This window comes from Pan paniscus, chromosome 8 (genome assembly GCF_029289425.2).
Source record: "Pan paniscus chromosome 8, NHGRI_mPanPan1-v2.0_pri, whole genome shotgun sequence".
NCBI classification, from domain to species: domain Eukaryota; kingdom Metazoa; phylum Chordata; class Mammalia; order Primates; family Hominidae; genus Pan; species Pan paniscus.
The window spans coordinates 49,875,115-49,893,550 of NC_073257.2; the positions used below are offsets into that span (position 1 = coordinate 49,875,115).

Sequence of the window (18,436 nt, forward strand, 5' to 3'; positions counted from 1 at the left end):
TCCTGAGTCAGTTAAAGAAAGTAATAGTAAAATATTAATTCCTGAAAGAAAATGAGGGTTGATATTTAATTAAACGTATCTGGGTAAATGGTGACTATCAGACATAGTGTGTTTTTTGTGGGGAAAGGAAGACAAGAGACTGCTTTTTTGAAGAAAAAAAAAATCATACGAGCTCTTTATGAGTCTTAGGTCAGGGTTTTGATAAGGAAGCAGAGCCATTCATGACCACTCAGGACATAGAACTGATGCTGCATTTTCTCTTTCCTCTGGGAGCCTCTTTGCAATTCACTAAGAGCTTTTCCTGAGACCCTTGTCTTGGCTGGTGCCTGTGCCCCTCATTAGGGTATCCAAACATCAAGCCAGTTTTGTCAGTCCAGTCCAGCTTGTCAGTGTAGTTTTGCTCAGCTTCGTCCTTCTTTCTGGAGCTGAGTAGAGAATTCAGGGCACTGGGCATTACACAGACTTGCCGACAACCTGAGGCAACAGAGAGTTCCTACCGGTAAAACAAAGACAAAGCATATTCTTATCCGCTTCTGCCACAGTACGTTCTAACCTGCGGTCACCATTTGTTGGCTGGGAGGTTGCACTGCACACCCCATTACAAAATTTGCTGACTCAAGTGTGGATAGGAAAATGATGTAGGCTTCTTGAGACCTCCACTTTCTCATTTCTGCAGCAAATTGAGGGCCTTCTCACCTGCCCAGTATGCTGCCATGAGAACTAGCATTTGGGAAAACCACCATACTAAGTTTACATATAACCAAAAGAATCATACAGAGGCTGACTCCCCTGACAGCACTCAGAAACAAATTGCATTCTTCAGCATATGTTAAAGCCACACCCTCCAAGGTGATAACATGTCTCAAGCAAGTGAAAGTAAACTTAAATAGAAGAAGTGACTCTCTTTTCAGATTAGAAAGATGAGCCAAAAGTTCTGAAAGCTGAAAAAACACAGGATATCAGCACACGACTTTATTCCTCAACCCTTTGGCAACCACTGATCTTTTTACTCTATCTATACATAATTTTGTTTTCTGGATAATGTCATTTTTAGAAATATGCATTTAACCCTTTTCATGTCTTTTCATAGCTTGATAGTTCATCTCTTTTGAGTCCTTAGTAATATTCCATTGTATGACTATAGCACAGTTTATACACTCATCTTTCTAAGGTTATCATTATTGCTTCACAAATTGGTTGAATTTTTGCAATCATGTTCATAAGGCAGTTCTCTTGTTTGTAATAATATCATCCGGTTTTGATTTAGAGTAATGCTAGCATTATACAATGAGTTGAAATGTACTGTGTATTAGGCTATTTGTGCATTGCTATAGAGAAATACCTGAGATTGGGTAATTTATGAGGAAATAGATTTCATTGGCGCACAGTTCTACAGGTTGTACAGGAAGCATAACATGGGGCTCTGCTTCTGGGGAGGCCTGTGGAAGCTTACAATTATGGTGGAACGTGAGGAAGAACTTGCACATCACATGGCCAGAGCAGGAGCAAGAGAGAGAGGTGGGAGGTGCCATGCATGTTTAAATGACCAATTTTCATGAGGATCACTATTTTGAGTACAGCACCAAAGGCATGGTGCTAAATTATTTGTGAGAAATCTTCCCTCATGATGCATTCACCTCTCACCAAGCTTTACTGCCAACATAGGAGATGACATTTCAATGGGAGATTTTGGTGGGGACACACATCCAAACTATGTCATACTTTCTTTTATTTTAGGGGTAGAGTTTGTTTATAATTATATCTCTTTTTTTCTAAAATATTTGGTAGAACTCACCAGTGTAGGATTCTTTTCCTGGACTTTTCATTGTAGGAAGACTTTTAACTATGACTTAATCTTCGTTTATATATTTAGGGCAATGCAGGTTAACTATTTTTTCTTGAGATATTATATATTTTTTGACACTGACTAGATTTTATTTTCCTATTGTTGACATCATTTATATTTTGGCAAAAGAGAGTTGGATCTTTTACATAAAAATTTCCTTTGAACCTTTGCCAGAATCAGTATACTGTCATTCCTAGTTAAAAAAATTTTCTTATATTATAATTTAAGTTCTAGGTTACATGTGCAGAATGTGCAGGTTTGTTACATAGGTATACACATTCCATGGTGGTTTGCTGTACCCATCAACCCATCACCTACATTAGGTATTTCTCCTAATGCTACCCCTCCCCCAGCCCCTCATCCCCAACAGTCCCTGGTGTGTGATGTTCCCCTCCCTGTGTCCATATGTTCTCATTGTTCAACTCCCACTTACGAGTGAGAACATGCAGTGTTTGGTTTTCTGTTCTTGTGTTAGTTTGCTGAGAATGATGGTTTCCAGCTTCATCCATGTCCCTGCAAAGGACATGAATTCATATCCTTTTTTATCACTGCATAGTATTTTATGGTGTATATGTGCCACATTTTCTTTATCCAGTCTATCATTGATGGACATTTGGGTTGGTTCCAAGTCTTTGCTATTGAGAATAGTCCCCCAATAAACCTATGTGTGTATGTATCTTTATAATAGAATGATTTATAATCCTTTGGGTATATAACCAGTAATGGGATCGCTGGGTCAAATGGTATTTCTGGTTCTAGATCCTTGAGGAATCGCCACACTCTCTTCTACAATGGTTGAACTAATTTTCACTCCCACCAACAGTGTAAAAACGATTCTGTTTCTCCACATCCTCTCCAGCATCTGTTGTTTCCTGACTTTTTAATGATTGCCATTCTAACTGGCGTGAGATGATATCTTATTGTGGTTTTGATTTGCATTTCTCTAATGATCAGTGATGATGAGCTTTTTTTCATATGTTTGTTGGCTGCATAAATGTGATCTTTGAAGAAGTATCTGTTCATATCCTTTGCTCACTTTTTGATGGGGTTGTTTGTTTTTTCCTTGTAAATTTGTTTAAGTTCTTGTACATTCTGGATATTAGCCCTGTGTCAGATGGATAGATTGCAAAAATTTTCTCCCATTCTGTAGGTTGCCTGTTCATTTTGATGTTAGTTGCTTTTGCTGTGCCGAAGCTCTTTAGTTGAATTAAGTCCCATTTGTCAATTTTGGCTTTTGTTGCCATTGCTTTTAGTGTTTTAGTCATGAAGTCTTTCCCATACCTATGTCCTGAATGATATTGCCTAGGTTTTCTTCTAGGCTTTTTATGGTTTTAGGTCTTATGTTTAAGTGTTTAATCCATCTTTTTTTTAATCTAGAATTTTTTTTATTATTATACTTTAAGTTTTAGGGTACATGTGCACAACCTGCAGGTTAGTTACATATGTATACATGTACCATATTGGTGTGCTGCACCCATTGGCTCATCATTTAACATTAGGTATATCTCCTAATGCGATCCCTCCCCCACCCCACAACAGGCCCTGGTGTGTGATGTTCCCCTTCCTGTGTCCATGTGTTCTCATTGTTCAATTCCCACCTATGAGTGAGAACATGCGGTGTTTGGTTTTTTGTCCTTGTGATAGTTTGCTGAGAATGATGGTTTCCAGCTTCATCCATGTCCCTACAAAGGACATGAACTCATCATTTTTTATGGCTGCATAGTATTCCATGGTGTATATGTGCCACATTTTCTTAATCCAGTCTATCATTGTTGGACATTTGGGTTGGTTCCAAGTCTTTGCTATTGTGAATAGTGCCGCAATAAACATATGTGTGCATGTGTCTTTATAGCAGCATGTTTTATAATCCTTTGGGTATATACCCAGTAATGGGATGGCTGGATCAAATGGTATTTCTAGTTGTAGATCCCTGAGGAATCACCACACTGACTTCCACAATGGTTGAACTAATTTACAGTCCCACCAACAGTGTAAAAGCATTCCTATTTCTCTACATCCTCTCCAGCACCTGTTGTTTCCTGACTTTTTAATGATCGCCATTCTAACTGGTGTGAGATGGTATCTCATTGTGGTTTTGATTTGCATTTCTCTGATGGCCAGTGATGATGAGCATTTTTTCATGTGTCTTTTGGCTACATAAATGTCTTCTTTTGAAAAGTGTCTGTTCATATCCTTCGCTCAATTTTTGATGGTTCACCACTCCTATTCAACATAGTGTTGGAAGTTCTGGCCAGGGCAATCATGCAGGAGAAGGAAATAAAGGGTATTCAATTAGGAAAAGAGGAAGTCGAATTGTCCCTTTTTGCTGATGACATGATTGTATATCTAGAAAACCCCATCGTCTCAGCCCAAAATCTTCTTAAGAGGAAGTCGAATTGTCCCTTTTTGCAGATGACATGATTGTATATCTAGAAAACCCCATCGTCTCAGCCCAAAATCTTCTTAAGCTGATAGGCAACTTCAGCAAAGTCTCAGGATACAAAATCAATGTGCAAAAATCACAAGCATTGTTATACACCAATAACAGACAAACAGACAGCCAAATCATGAGTGAACTCCCATTCACAATTGCTTCAAAGAGAATAAAATACCTAGGAATCCAACTTACAAGGGATGTGAAGGAACTCTTCAAGGAGAACTACAAACCACTGCCCAATGAAATAAAAGAGGATACAAACAAATGGAAGAACATTCCACGCTTATGGGTAGGAAGAATCAATGTCGTAAAAATGGCCATACTGCCCAAGGTAATTTATCGATTCAATGCCATCCCCATCAAGCTACCAATGACCTTCTTCACAGAATTGGAAAAACTACTTTAAAGTTCATATGGAACCAAAAAAGAGCCCGCATTGTCAAGTCAATCCTAAGCCAAAAGAACAAAGCTGCAGGCATCACGCTACCTGACTTCAAACTATACCACAAGGCTACAGTAACAAAAACAGCATGGTACTGGTACCAAAACAGAGATATAGACCAATGGAATAGAACAGAGCCCTCAGAAATAACGTCTTTAATCCATGTTGAGTTAATTTTTGTGTAAGGTGTAAGGAAGGGGTCGAGTTTCAGTTTTCTGCATATGGCCAGCTAGCTTTCCCAACACCATTTATTAAGTAGGGAATTATTTCCCCATTGCTTTTTTTTCAGTTTTGTCAAAGATCAGATGGTAATTTTCACATTTCAATGAATTTGTCAATTTTGTCTAAGTTGTCATGTTTATTCACATAAATTTTATATTATTACCATGTATTTTTAAGTATCTGTAGAATCTGAAAGAATGTCACATTAACTCATTTTCAAACTTGGTAATTTGTAGTTTTTCTTTTCAAGAGCTAGTTTGGCTAGATAGACTTTTGCTTTTATTGATCCTTTCAAAGTGTTTGGTGTTGTTCAAGTTTTCTATCATTTTTGCGTTTTATTCGTTCCATCTCTGATGTTTTAGTTCTCTTTGCCTATTATTTAAAAAATCTGTAGTTGAGAGCTTATCGGCAACATAAATTGAATTCTCACCATTGTGGAAGCTGCACAGTTCAAGATCAAGGTATCATCAGATTTGATGTCTGAATAGGTACCACTTCATGATTCATCGATGCACTGTTTTTCCCTGTGTCCTCACATGGCAGAAAGGGTAAAGAGGCTCTCTGGGGTTATTTCTATCAGGGCATTAATCCATTTATGAAGGGTTGGCCCTCATGACCTAATTACATCCCAAAACTCCTACCTCCTAATAACATCACCTCTATGATTTGATTTTAGCATACGAAAATTGCAAGGACAAAAACATTCAAACCAGTACAGATATTCATCATTTCCTTTCCTCTGCTTCCACTGAGTTTACTTTTTTCTTCTTCTTTTTTTTTTTTTTTTTGGTTTCTTAAGGTAAAAGTCAAAGTTATTTATTTGAGAGTCTTCTAATGTAGACATTCAGTGCTGAAAATTTTAATTTAAGTGCTGTCGTAGATGCATTTTACAATATCTAATGTGTTGTGTTTTCATTTGAAATTAGTTCAAAATACTTTCTAATTTTCCTTTTTATTATTTTTGAACCAACCCAGGGTTATTTGGATGTATGTTACTTAATTTCCAATAGTTGAGTTGTTTCAGGTACTTTTTTATTATTGATTTTTAATTTGATTGCTTTTGGGTCAGGTAACATGTTTTGTATGACTTAAATCCTTCTTAATCCTTTTATTAAGATATGATCTAGAATATAGTCTTTGAGTACTTCTGAAGAATGATGTTAAGTCTATCACATTCTTGCCGATTTTCTGCCTCTTATTTTACCACTTGAGTAAGGGGTTTAGAAATTTTAGACCGCACTTGGGCATTTGTCCATTTCTTTTGCAGTTCTATTTTTGTATCATGTATTTTGAAGGATTTATGTTATTATGCACATAAATATTTAGGACTGTTATGTTTTCTTGATTAAGTGAACCCTTTGTCACTATAAAATGACTTTGTTTATTGCTGGTAATATTTTTGCTATGAAATGTACTTTGGTATTAATACAACCACCCTTCCTCAGCCTTCTTTTGTCAAGTGTTAGTGTGGTATATGTTGTTTCATCTTTAATCAATTTTTGTCTTTATATTTAAAGTTTATTTCTTATAGGCATTACACAGGTAGATCTTACTTTTATATCCATTCTGACGATCTGCCTTTGAGCAGAGGTTTTTAGACCACTTTAATTTATAATGTAATTACTGATATGATGAAAGTTTTCTGTCATCATGCTGTTTGATTTCTATTAGTTCCAGATCTTCTTTGCTTTGCTTTTGTTCTTTTTCTGCTTCCTTCAGACTAGTTTAGTAATTTTTATGATTTAGTTTTATATGTATATATATATATATAGGTATAACTTTTTTAGTTATTGATCTAGTTTTATATTTCTTTATGATTTAGTCATATCTTTTTGTGGTATAAGTTTATTTGGTTATTAGGTATAACTCTTTGCTTTGCTGTCTTAGTGGTTTTTTTAGGATTTATAGTGTATGTATTTACCTCATCACAACCCATCTTCAAGTAATATTATATCATATCATAGATGGTATAAGAAATTACAATTGTGTATTTTCATTTCTTCACTTCCAGCCAGATCCCAGCCTGGATCTGTGGGATTGTAGCTTTCATTAAGTTTAGAATGTATTTAGCCAATTTTTCCTCAAATGTTTTTTTCTGTCTCTCCTCCTACCTGTTTGGGGACTTATATATTACCTGCTGGGAGTTTGCTCATAGTTCTCTAGTGTCTCAAATTTGTGAATCTTTTCTTTCCTGATGGCAAATCAATCTATGCTCATATCTACTCAGTGTAGCTTTCATCTCCGGCATTGTAACTAGTATCTCTACAAGTGCAATTTAGTTTTTAAAAGTATATTCTATTGCTCTACTTATCTTCTTGATTTTTATTGTAGAATAGAGTTGAGTTACTTATAAACAGCTTGATCTTTTTCATTTTTGCTTTTTATGGTATGAGCTAACTCCCCACACCTGAGGGGCAAGGCCTTTCTGACTATTCATTTTCCTGTGAAGTCTGAGTCTTCCAGGTAAATCTATAAAAATAGACACTCTTCTTGCCACTATGTGAGAACCAGGTGTGATTTTCTCTAATTTTGTAAGACCCCCGCGACCCAGCTTGGTCTTAGGTAGTTTTCTGACTCACATGCAATCTTTATTATTTTGCTAAATAGTAGGAGGGGTTTCCAGGGGTTTCTTGCTGTTGCTTCTGTATCTCTCTCCCCTCCTCAGTGTTTTGTTCTGTTTTGTTTGTCTGCTTTGGTTTTACCAGACTCTAAGCTTCATCACTGTAACCAAGAGAGTCTGATAGGTTCCACCTCAGTTTTTTCTTCCTGTGTCACGTCTTGGAATCTCTGTCAAAGCAGGAAGCTGAAACATTCATAAGGTTTGCTTTCCATTTTTTTTCTGTTTTTCAGGGATTATCATCTTCTTTGCCTAATGTCCACTGTCTAAAAAAATTGTTTAATGTATTTTGTGTGTTTTCTTTTTAGTTATTTTAGCTAAGAAGAAAAATCAATACCCATTGTTCTCTTTTGGCTGGAGTCAGACTACACTAGAGCTTCAGCACATGCCACACACTGGCTAAAATGCTTTTCTTCCCCCTTTGCTCAACTGCTTCCTTTTCAATCTTTATTCCACAGTGTAGCCATACATTCCTCAGGGGAATTTTCTGTGGGCCTAGTATATATCTTATTCTTAGCGATCTGTTTTCTTACAGTATCTATCTGAATTTATAATTGTCACTTTTCTGGGGCTTTTCTTTTCAGTATATTTTAAGCTAAACAAGAGGAGAGGTTTTTTTTTTTTCTGTTTAATCTGCAGAGCTTAGTATAATGCCTTCCACGTGGTAGGCAATCAATATATATTTGTTCAGTGTATAAGTGATTGTTAAAATATGCAGCCCTTTATATCCCAAAAGTACTAATATATTTTATTTGTATCTCCTCCTTGAGACAGATTCAACTAGCCTATCAAAAATCTTGGATGCAGTTCATTCTTGTGAAAGAGCAAGGGAACTTCAAAAAGATCACTGTGAACAACTTACAGGAAAAATGGAACAAATGAAAAAGAAGTTTTGTGTACTGAAAAAGAAACTGTCAGAAGCAAAAGAAATAAAATCACGGTTAGAGAACCAAAAAGTTAAATGGGAACAAGAGCTCTGCAGTGTGAGGTGTGATTTCCTAGTTTTAAATAAATATTTCAGCTATTTATACTAAAACTACGTAGGATGCTTTTTGTAATAGCTGACTTACCTTCTGAGGTTTTACTGGAGAAAAAAATGTCTGTCTTGTAGAGTGTCAAATTCTTTAAATAATACAAGTTCTTAAATGTGAATACTTCTGCTGATAATTCAATGCATATTTATTTAAATCACAGTTTTAATGGCTATATAGAAGGCCATTATTTGGAAATCCCATTACTTACTTAACAAATTAAGTTTTTTGATTTTTAACTTTCTGTATTATAAATGCTGCAAGGCATAACTGCATGTAAAACTTTTTTACTTTTCTAATTATTGACTTGAAATAAATTCTTCAATATAAAAATATTTGGTTAAGTTATAGGAAGTTTTTAAGAAGTTATTTGTTCATTACTTCTAAATTGTTCTCAAGAAAATGTATATTCATTACAGTTCAACAAAGAGAGTGTGAAATGGCCATTCTTCTTTCCCCAAGACTCGATTTCTTTCAATTATACACTTTTAATCTTAATGTGCATGGAATATAAAGAAAATGTATAATAATTTATTAGTTTATTCAACATCTCTTGCTGTCCTACATAAAATGAATTCAGAGTTCTATGTTAAAAATGCATACTATTTTTATTCTTTAATTAAATATTATATTCTGTCTTGTTCTAAAAGAGATTTAAAATTTGTTGATAAAATATATAATAATCAACAAGGTACGTTTAAAGTATTACTCAAAAAAGAAACAAAAGGTATATGGGATAACAGATATTAGACTCTTTAACCTAATCTGAGATTTTAATATTAAAATTATTTTTAGGGATACTTGCCATATTTTAGAAGTATGAATATTTATGTCTAATAAATCTGTAAACTTGTTCATAAAAAGTAATCAGTTAACTTTAATCAGTCACTTTAATCAGTTAACTCTAAATAATCTGTCCTCATTGAGGAGTAATTTTGACTGCGTGAGATTTTTAAAAAATAATTTTCAACTTATAAATTTACTGGATAGCTTCCAATATTCTTTTCTATAACAGTCATTGCAGTTAATAGTAGCAGAAACTTTCTAACTGGAAGATGTTCTTTTCTCACTATTTTTCAAGTATGTATGTCATTTGGAAGAGTTTGGAGTAATAAATAGCTGAGAACTAGGAAGAAAAAAATTCAAGAATATAGGAATTTTATTGGACTAATAAACCAATATAGGAAGAAATAGATCTCAAAATGAATTCTATTTTCTAACAAAATGAATTTTAAGATAAGTATGTTTAATGGCAGATTGACTTTAAACCAAGAAGAAGAGAAGAGAAGAAATGCCGATATATTAAATGAAAAAATTAGGGAAGAATTAGGAAGAATCGAAGAGCAGCATAGGAAAGAGTTAGAAGTGAAACAACAACTTGAACAGGCTCTCAGAATACAAGATATGGAATTGAAGAGTGTAGGAAGTAATTTGAATCAGGTAAATCAATCTCTGATAAAAATTTTATATTTCTAACTTTATTTGATCAATATTACTTTTAATATCCCTTTGATTTAGTATGTATTATTCAGGTCTAAATCAAACAAAAATGTTGTCTTAAAATTAACTATCACATTTGTAGCTACAGTTATTTATTATAAGTTATGACATCCAAGTAGTATCTTATTTCAGTACAAAGAGCTTTTGAAAACAATGATAATCCCTACCATATAGTTAGTGATAATTTATTGGTAAGTAGTTTGTTCCTAGCAACATAGTTTAGTGTTTTTCCTAGTTAACATTTAATACTGACTCAAACATTATCAAGAGGAAGCAAAAGTTACTGCCATAGTAAATAAGCTCATGGTTTTCTATGTAGGGCTCTCTAGATTTTATCTTCTTTCTTTTGTTTTGAAATAGAAGACTTCTTTTATATTTACATATTTACCCAGTAGAATGAACTGAGATTTGGTGAAGTCCTGGATGTAGACTCAGAAGACTGGGAGAAAATCCTACAACTTGTTTATATTTTTAATCTTTTCCTTTCAGAATTGTGATAACTAAAAGTGCTTGTTACAATGTCTCAACTTACCAAACATTCATAAATATAATTCTTAAAATTAACTATATTTTTTTAAAAAGATAGAATATCTAGAGAATATTATCAGGAAAAAGGAACTGAAAGAGCTCTGGGAAATTTTATCTGTCTAAATATATGCAGCACTAAGATTCTTAGTATATGTTAGACATCAGAGTGTAAACCCAATTTTCGTATGTAGTCAAATTGATTTATCTTTTATTTTATGCTTTTGAGCTCGTTGTAATTCAGGGAAAGTTTTTTTTTCAATTCCGAGGTTCTTAAAAACTCTCTAGTCATTTCTTTTGTACTTTCATGAATTCGTTGTCTTCAAATAAATGTTTGAACTTTGGGGAATTTATGCTCTATAGCGTTTAAAGTTTTGATTCAGTGGTTCTTCAACTGATACCTACTTATAAAAACCCTTTCATTGTATAAATGTACAAGTTATTCTTTAGTTTCAGAGGAACCATGATATGCCATTTTATTGAGTGCTAGCTAAAAGTTTATTTTGTTTTATTTAGGTTTCTCACACTCATGAAAATGAAAATGATCTCTTACATGAAAATTGCATGTTGAAAAAGGAAATTGCCATGCTAAAACTGGAAATAGCCACACTGAAACACCAATACCAGGAAAAGGAAAATAAATACTTTGAGGACATTAAGATTTTAAAAGAAAAGAATGCTGAACTTCGGATGACCCTAAAACTGAAAGAGGAATCATTAACTAAAAGGGCATCTCAATATAGTGGGCAGCTTAAAGTTCTGATAGCTGAGAACACAATACTCACTTCTAAATTGAAGGAAAAACAAGACAAAGAAATACTAGAGACAGAAATTGAATCACACCATCCTAGACTGGCTTCTGCTCTACAAGACCATGATCAAATTGTGACATCAAGAAAAAGTCAAGAACTTGCTTTCCACATTGCAGGAGATGCTTGTTTGCAAAGAAAAATGAATGTTGATGTGAGTAGTACGATATGTAACAATGAGGTGCTCCATCAACCACTTTCTGAAGCTCAAAGGAAATCCAAAAGCCTAAAAATTAATCTCAATTATGCAGGAGATGCTCTAAGAGAAAATACATTGGTTTCAGAACATGCACAAAGAGACCAATGTGAAACACAGTGTCAAATGAAGGAAGCTGAACACATGTATCAAAACGAACAAGATGATGTGAACAAACACACTGAACAGCAGGAGTCTCTAGATCAGAAATTATTTCAACTACAAAGCAAAAATATGTGGCTTCGACAGCAATTAGTTCATGCACATAAGAAAGCTGACAACAAAAGCAAGATAACAATTGATATTCATTTTCTTGAGAGGAAAATGCAACATCATCTCCTAAAAGAGAAAAATGAGGAGATATTTAATTACAATAACCATTTAAAAAACCGTATATATCAATATGAAAAAGAGAAAGCAGAAACAGAAGTAAGTATCAAAAAATATAAATACTTGTCAAACTTCCTGAAAGAAAGTTTAAAGTCATATTTGGCCTTGGCTAAATGCTGAATCTAGTTGAATATATATATATATATAATATATGTATGTATAAATAGATGATAAATGCACTTACTATATCAGCTTAGAAACATGCCTCATTTCCACCAAATGAAAGTTAAAGCTGAGAGACGTTTTACTTTGAGTAAAGACATTGTGTCACTGATGAAATTTTAAGAGTTTAAGATTTTTAATAGATTAACATTAATGACATTGGCTTTTACTGTTGAAATAAAGGTTTTAATGTCTCTTTGTGGCCACATTTTATGACCACAATGAAGCAGATGAATGGGAATGCCCGTATCAGCAATTAGTATTTTGAAATTAAGATTCAATTTAGCAATTTACTTTGACAGTTAATTCTAAATTTTCCAGAGGAACTGAAGTGTATTTGAAGTATATTTTGAAGTATACATTTCTGCGTCTTGTAATAATACTTTTTTTCAGTAGCTTTTTATGTATTTTAGTTGATAGAATTTTATTTTCATTTATGTCAATTTGACTTAAATCTGAACATATTTGAATCTCAAATTATGTATTGTTATAACCTCAATTTTTAAAGGCATCTGTGTTTTATTAAATAATACCTTAGGACAAATGTAGTGAATTTTAGCAATATCAAATTTGATTTAATCACCCCACTGGTATTTATAATTTATTTTGAATATTGTTACAAATAATTTGCTCATAATTTCTATTTGAAGGCTCAAAGATTATCATGTCCCAGAGAAAGATCATGTAGCTCTCTGTGATTTATTAGCTTTGCATTGGGTCCCCATTTTACAATTCATGAGGGGTGGCAGGGTTCATGTATAGTACAAAAGAAGTGAGTAGAGAAGAGAAACACAGCAGCTGAGGTCAGGAGGGATGCAGAGACCAGGTTACCTAAGGCCTCTAAAGCCTTTGAAATAAAAATACTTTTATTCTGAGATAGAAATCTATTGGAAAAATTTCAGCATGTGATTGAATATGTGAGGAACTTTGATGTTGATTTGTGCTTCTAATACAGAAGAAGGAGAAAGCATTCCACTGTGTAGAATTTACCACCACTAGTCCTTCCCACATTTTTTTTTTTTTTGAGACTTCAGTAGGTTGTGAAGCATTACAGATTCATTAGGGGACAAATGACTAGTGGGATGAATCTGGTGTCTAGTAAGAGACTACCAGTTTGGCAGGAAGATAACATCTTCTTGTCTCCTTAAGTGGATTCAGTAATAAGCAGCAATGTGTACAAATGAAGAAAATAAGCTGAATCAATATATTTGGGGATATTTTTGAAAGTAAATATTGTTAATTTGATAAGATGATTTACAAAATCAATAATAAACATGTCTTGTCAGGTCATTGTGAGACAACTTCAAAAAAACTTGGCTGATCTCAATAAACAGTGTGTGTCTGAGGCTTCACTAGAGGTTACATCACATTATCACATTAATCTCAAAGATGAGATACAGGATTTAATGAAGAAATGATTTCAAATCAAAAGTCAAGTATGTATTAAATGTAACATGCCAACAGTGAATCTATAGCTGGTTAAATGATATAAATTGTTTTATGATACTAACTTCCATGGGAAGACTTCTTTTATATGTCATTATAATTAGTTTTGTTACAATTTTATTATCTTTAAAATGTGCTTATTTTTAAAACTGTGGCTGTCATTCTGTAATGTTTTTCTTATAATTACATATTTTTTCTCATAATATTTACCCTTAAGAAGATTAAGAATTATACATTGTTTAGCCCACAAGTTGGGAGACTATTCTTCAGATAAACAGTGTTTTTCAGTGATTTATGTTACCATGGCGAGGCAAGCCATATTTAATCAGAGAAGAATGTATAATGGAATATTCCAGAAAATTATCTTATTTCTGAGCTCCACTTTTGTGAGTGGATGCCAAGAACATTATACTGTTCTCCAAAATGCAGATGTTTAGGTTAATATACACAGTATTTGAATAGCTAGGCAATTCTTCTATTTTTTGTTTTTAATTATATTGTATAAACATAAACTTTTAGATCATGTATAGTATGCACATTCAAAATAGAAAATAAAGGAAATTATCTTGATACTGCCATTGGATGTTTAAAAAGGAACTTTATTGGGATAAAATTCACATATCATATAGTTCACACATTTAAATTGTACAACTCAGCGTCTCTTAATATATTCACAAAGTTGTATAACCATCACCACAGTCAGTTTCAGAACATTTTCATCACCCTAAAGAGAAACTTCACATCTCTTAGTCATCACCACCGCCCACCTCCATGTTTCTTCACCTTCCCCAGTCCTAGGCAACCATCATCTAGTTTTTGTCTTTATAGATTTGCCTGTTCTGAACATTTCATAGAAATGGAGTCATACAATTTGTGGTGTTTAATGAGTGGTTTCTTTTACTTAGCATAGTGATTTTAAGTTTCATCTATTTTGTAGTACATATCAGTACTTCATTTCTATTTATTGTCAAATAATATTCTATTGCATGGCTACAGCAGCTATTCATTCATCAGTTGATAGATGTTTAGGTTGCTTCTACTTGTGGCCATTATGAATAATGCTGCTGTAAGCATTCACTTACAAGTTATTGTGTGGGCCTATGTTTTTATTTCTCTGCCACTGGATTTTATATTTAGTTAATTGGGCCGATTTCCATATCTCTCTGCCTTCCTCATGCTGTTCCTCCATTTTCAGTTTTTGTTCATCTATCCTCATTCATTCAGACTTGGTGGACACATTTTCCATTTTCATAAAGCTTTCTCTGACTGTTCTGACTCTCATTGACCTTATGCTTCAGGATGTGTTTTCTAGTTGGTGCAGAACAATTTAACTTTCAATTGTACATTGCTTTATTTTTTCATGAGACATAGTCATGTCTTACTATAAATTTGCCTAAGCAGGGGATAATATCTGACATACATGCTACCTGTTATTGTATAAATTGAAAATATTCTATCTTACCAGTTGTTACAATTAAATATATTATACTGATAATTTATTTTTTCAGACATTGACATAATAAAGTTTTATTTGAAATATATCTTAATCAATAAATATAAAACAGAAACCACTCTAATAGAGGACAATTCTTCTAGTCAATACTCATATTTGTTCTGACTATTGAGAAAAATTATGTCTGCATTTTAAAAGTTTCAAATTTTGAAGCTTCAGATTTTAGAATAGGGATTTTCAACCCACGGTACTGGGTCTCCTCAGTTTACAGTGGCATTACATCTTGATAAACCCATTATAAGTTGAGAATATTGAGAATGAGAAACATAGAAAACACATACACTTTATCTAAAGATAAATGGTTAATAGAAAAAGAAAAAGAAAAAAAAAACTATAAAAGAATGCTTACAGAGAATGAGCGTAGTTACCTTATCCTGAAGTTAGGTGAGAATCAGAAATGTTATGGGGAACAAATGAGAGCTTTCAAAAAATTATCTTACTTAGATCTGAATGAACAAACCTGGAATATTGTGAACTATTGATGACAATGCTTTGAGGGCATCTTTGGAAACCAAAATGTAAATATAACTAATTATTTTTTCACTTATTGTTAGCATTTAGTATTTTATGCATAAAAACTTTTTTACCAAATAAATTTTGGAAGTTTAAATTCCACAAATGATACTAATGAAAGTATAAATCATTTTGGGTTGTTTTTTAAAAAGTTATGTTTCAATCTGTCATTATTGGAATAAAGTGTATAAACTGCATGTTATAAAACGGCTTTACACATATATAACTCATGAACTCAAGAGAAATAATATTTTTAGGAAAGAAGAGTATCTCTAGATTTTTAATAATAATTAAATTTCTTTAAAAGACTGAAGATAGAAAAGAGAAATTAAACACATGTATTGACTTAATGCAATCTCTGGAGGATAATTTGGATCAAGAAATAAAGAAAAAATGAATTAGGAAAAGAAATAACTGGGTAATATTTCAATATTTTAGAACTTTAAAAATATTTATTAACTATAATTTCAATATATTTATTAAAACTGAGATACAAGTTTGACCTATATCTGCATTTTGATAATTAAACAAATTATTCTATTTTAATGTTTTTTCAGAGTCACAGCACAAACTGAAACTTTTTTTGAATACCTAAATATCACACTTATTCTTTAATGATTTTGAAAACAATAATGACAATGCCTTTGGCATATAATGTCTACTGCTCTCTTCATTATCTACTTTGAATTTTTATTTCTGAAGATATTTTTGTTTGTATTTGGTAATCTTCTTCTTGGTAGTATGCATATCTGCTATTCTTTAATATCTAAAAATATGTCTTTGTTATTTTTAAACATCATCAAACATTATCTTGATTAACGTTTCTTTTAGTCTCTTTGATTTTTTTTAGTTTTAAAATATATTATGGATATTTACTTATTTTCTACTGGTATCTCCCATGCATATGTGAGCTACATATATATATCAGTAAACTTCTGTTGTTTTTGATACACACACACACGTGTATATATACACATATATTATATGTATATACATATATATGTTATAATAAAAAATATGTATGACCTAAAAAAGAGTAAATGAGTAATTGTGTTTCTGCCACTCAGATTAAAAATAGAACTTTCCTCAGTGCCTTTGAAGCCCCCAAGACGGCTGCTTTTCTATTTGCTGAGAACTTTAATTTGTTCTCTGATTCCAATTAATATTTTTCTCTCATTATCTTTCTCTGCATGGTTTTGGATGCCTTTCACTTTGTTAGCACTGTGCTAGCAAAGATCTTTAGATCTCTTCCTACAACAGTCATTAAGTCTTCACATGATCTCTCTTTTCATTTCTTTTCTTCTAAAACTGCCTGTTTCCTTTTCCCTCCTCAACTCAGAATGTTTTCTTTCTATTTTTCTACTTTGAATAATCTTTGTGATAATTTATGTGTGTGTGTTCTTTTCTTCTACAGGCTGTGGTCAAAAGGTATAAAAAATGTATTGTGTCTTTTGCAAATATTCATATATAAATATGCTTTTCCCCTTTGATGCTGATCTCTGAGTGAAAATTCATATTTAATAATAGGCTAGTGTTTTATATTAACATATTAGGTTGATGCAAAAGTAATCGTGGTTCAAAAACCATGATTACTTCTCCCCCAATGAAATACTAAAATAAATATTAATAGTTTATTTATAAAAACTATATATATGGTTATAATATCAATCCTTTATCTGTCATATATGCTGTACATTTTTCTTCATATTACTTACATAAAGTTAAATTTTGTTAGAATGTTTTCAAACTATGTTACGTCAAAACCAATGAGAGAGGGTCATAATTTATTGACTTGTTTCTTTGTAGGTTAGAACATGTTTGTTTAAGAAATTATTAAATATTAGTCTGAAACATTTTGACTTAGTCATTGTGTACATTCCTGCAGATATAAGAAGCTTTTAGAAATTACAGAAAAGAAGTTAAAGGAATGTTAAAATGGAAAGCTTAATTTCCATGGAGATTTTAAAACCAGTCTACTTGAAATGGATATTTAGATGAATAAGCTAACACATGAAGTACTTTTTAACTAGTTTGAGGACCAAAAGAACTACCCACATACTTTGGGGAAGTAAAAATCTGTCAGTGCTTTGAGCAGTGAAAGAGATTTTTAAAAAAATTTTTTTGGGCTTGATTCTAATGGAAAGAATACATTTTTAATACGTTCTTTTTCTATAAGGCGGGCATACTGCTCATTCCATGTCTTGAACACTGGCCAATGATACAAAAGCAAGCAGTACGCCATCCTATGATGACTTCAAGTCACTAGTATCAAATTGATTTTCTCGGTAACAATTTTAGTGAGATATAATTAACATGCCATGCAATTCACTCTTTGCAGTAGCTTTTAATATTTTCACAGAATTATACAATCGTCACCACAATCTATTCTAGAATATTTTTATCAGTCTAAAAAAATTCTGCATTCTTTGTCACCTACCAGTTTCCCATTCCTTGCTCAGTTCTAGGGAACCACCGATCTACTGTGTTTGTATATATTTGTCTGTTCTGGAAGCTTTATCTTGTTCAAATCACAGTACGTGGCCTTTTGTGACTGGATTCTTTCACTTAGCATAACATTTTCTTTTTGTTTATATATATATATATATATAATTTTACTTTAAGTTCTAGGGTACATGTGCACAACATGCAGGTTTGTTACATATGTATACATGTGCCATGTTGGTGTGCTGCACCCATTAACTCGTCATTTACATTAGGTATATCTCCTAATGCTATCCCTCCCCCCTCCCCCCACCCCACAACAGGCCCCGGTGTGTGATGTTCCCC

The 18,436-nt window shown here is 32.8% G+C and overlaps 1 protein-coding gene across 1 annotated transcript in view; it reads left to right on the forward strand.

Moving 5' to 3' along the window:
- ANKRD30A (ankyrin repeat domain 30A) overlaps positions 1-15,601 on the forward strand; it is a 136,064-nt gene extending 120,463 nt beyond the window's left edge. Inside the window, exons 56-59 of the mRNA XM_055092658.1 lie at positions 8,339-8,552; positions 9,852-10,035; positions 11,137-12,054; positions 13,464-15,601. Coding sequence (XP_054948633.1) covers positions 8,339-8,552; positions 9,852-10,035; positions 11,137-12,054; positions 13,464-13,595 — 1,448 coding nt within the window. The 3' untranslated portion in view covers positions 13,596-15,601. The remainder of the gene's footprint in view (positions 1-8,338; positions 8,553-9,851; positions 10,036-11,136; positions 12,055-13,463) is intronic.
- The last annotated feature ends 2,835 nt before the right edge of the window (positions 15,602-18,436 follow it).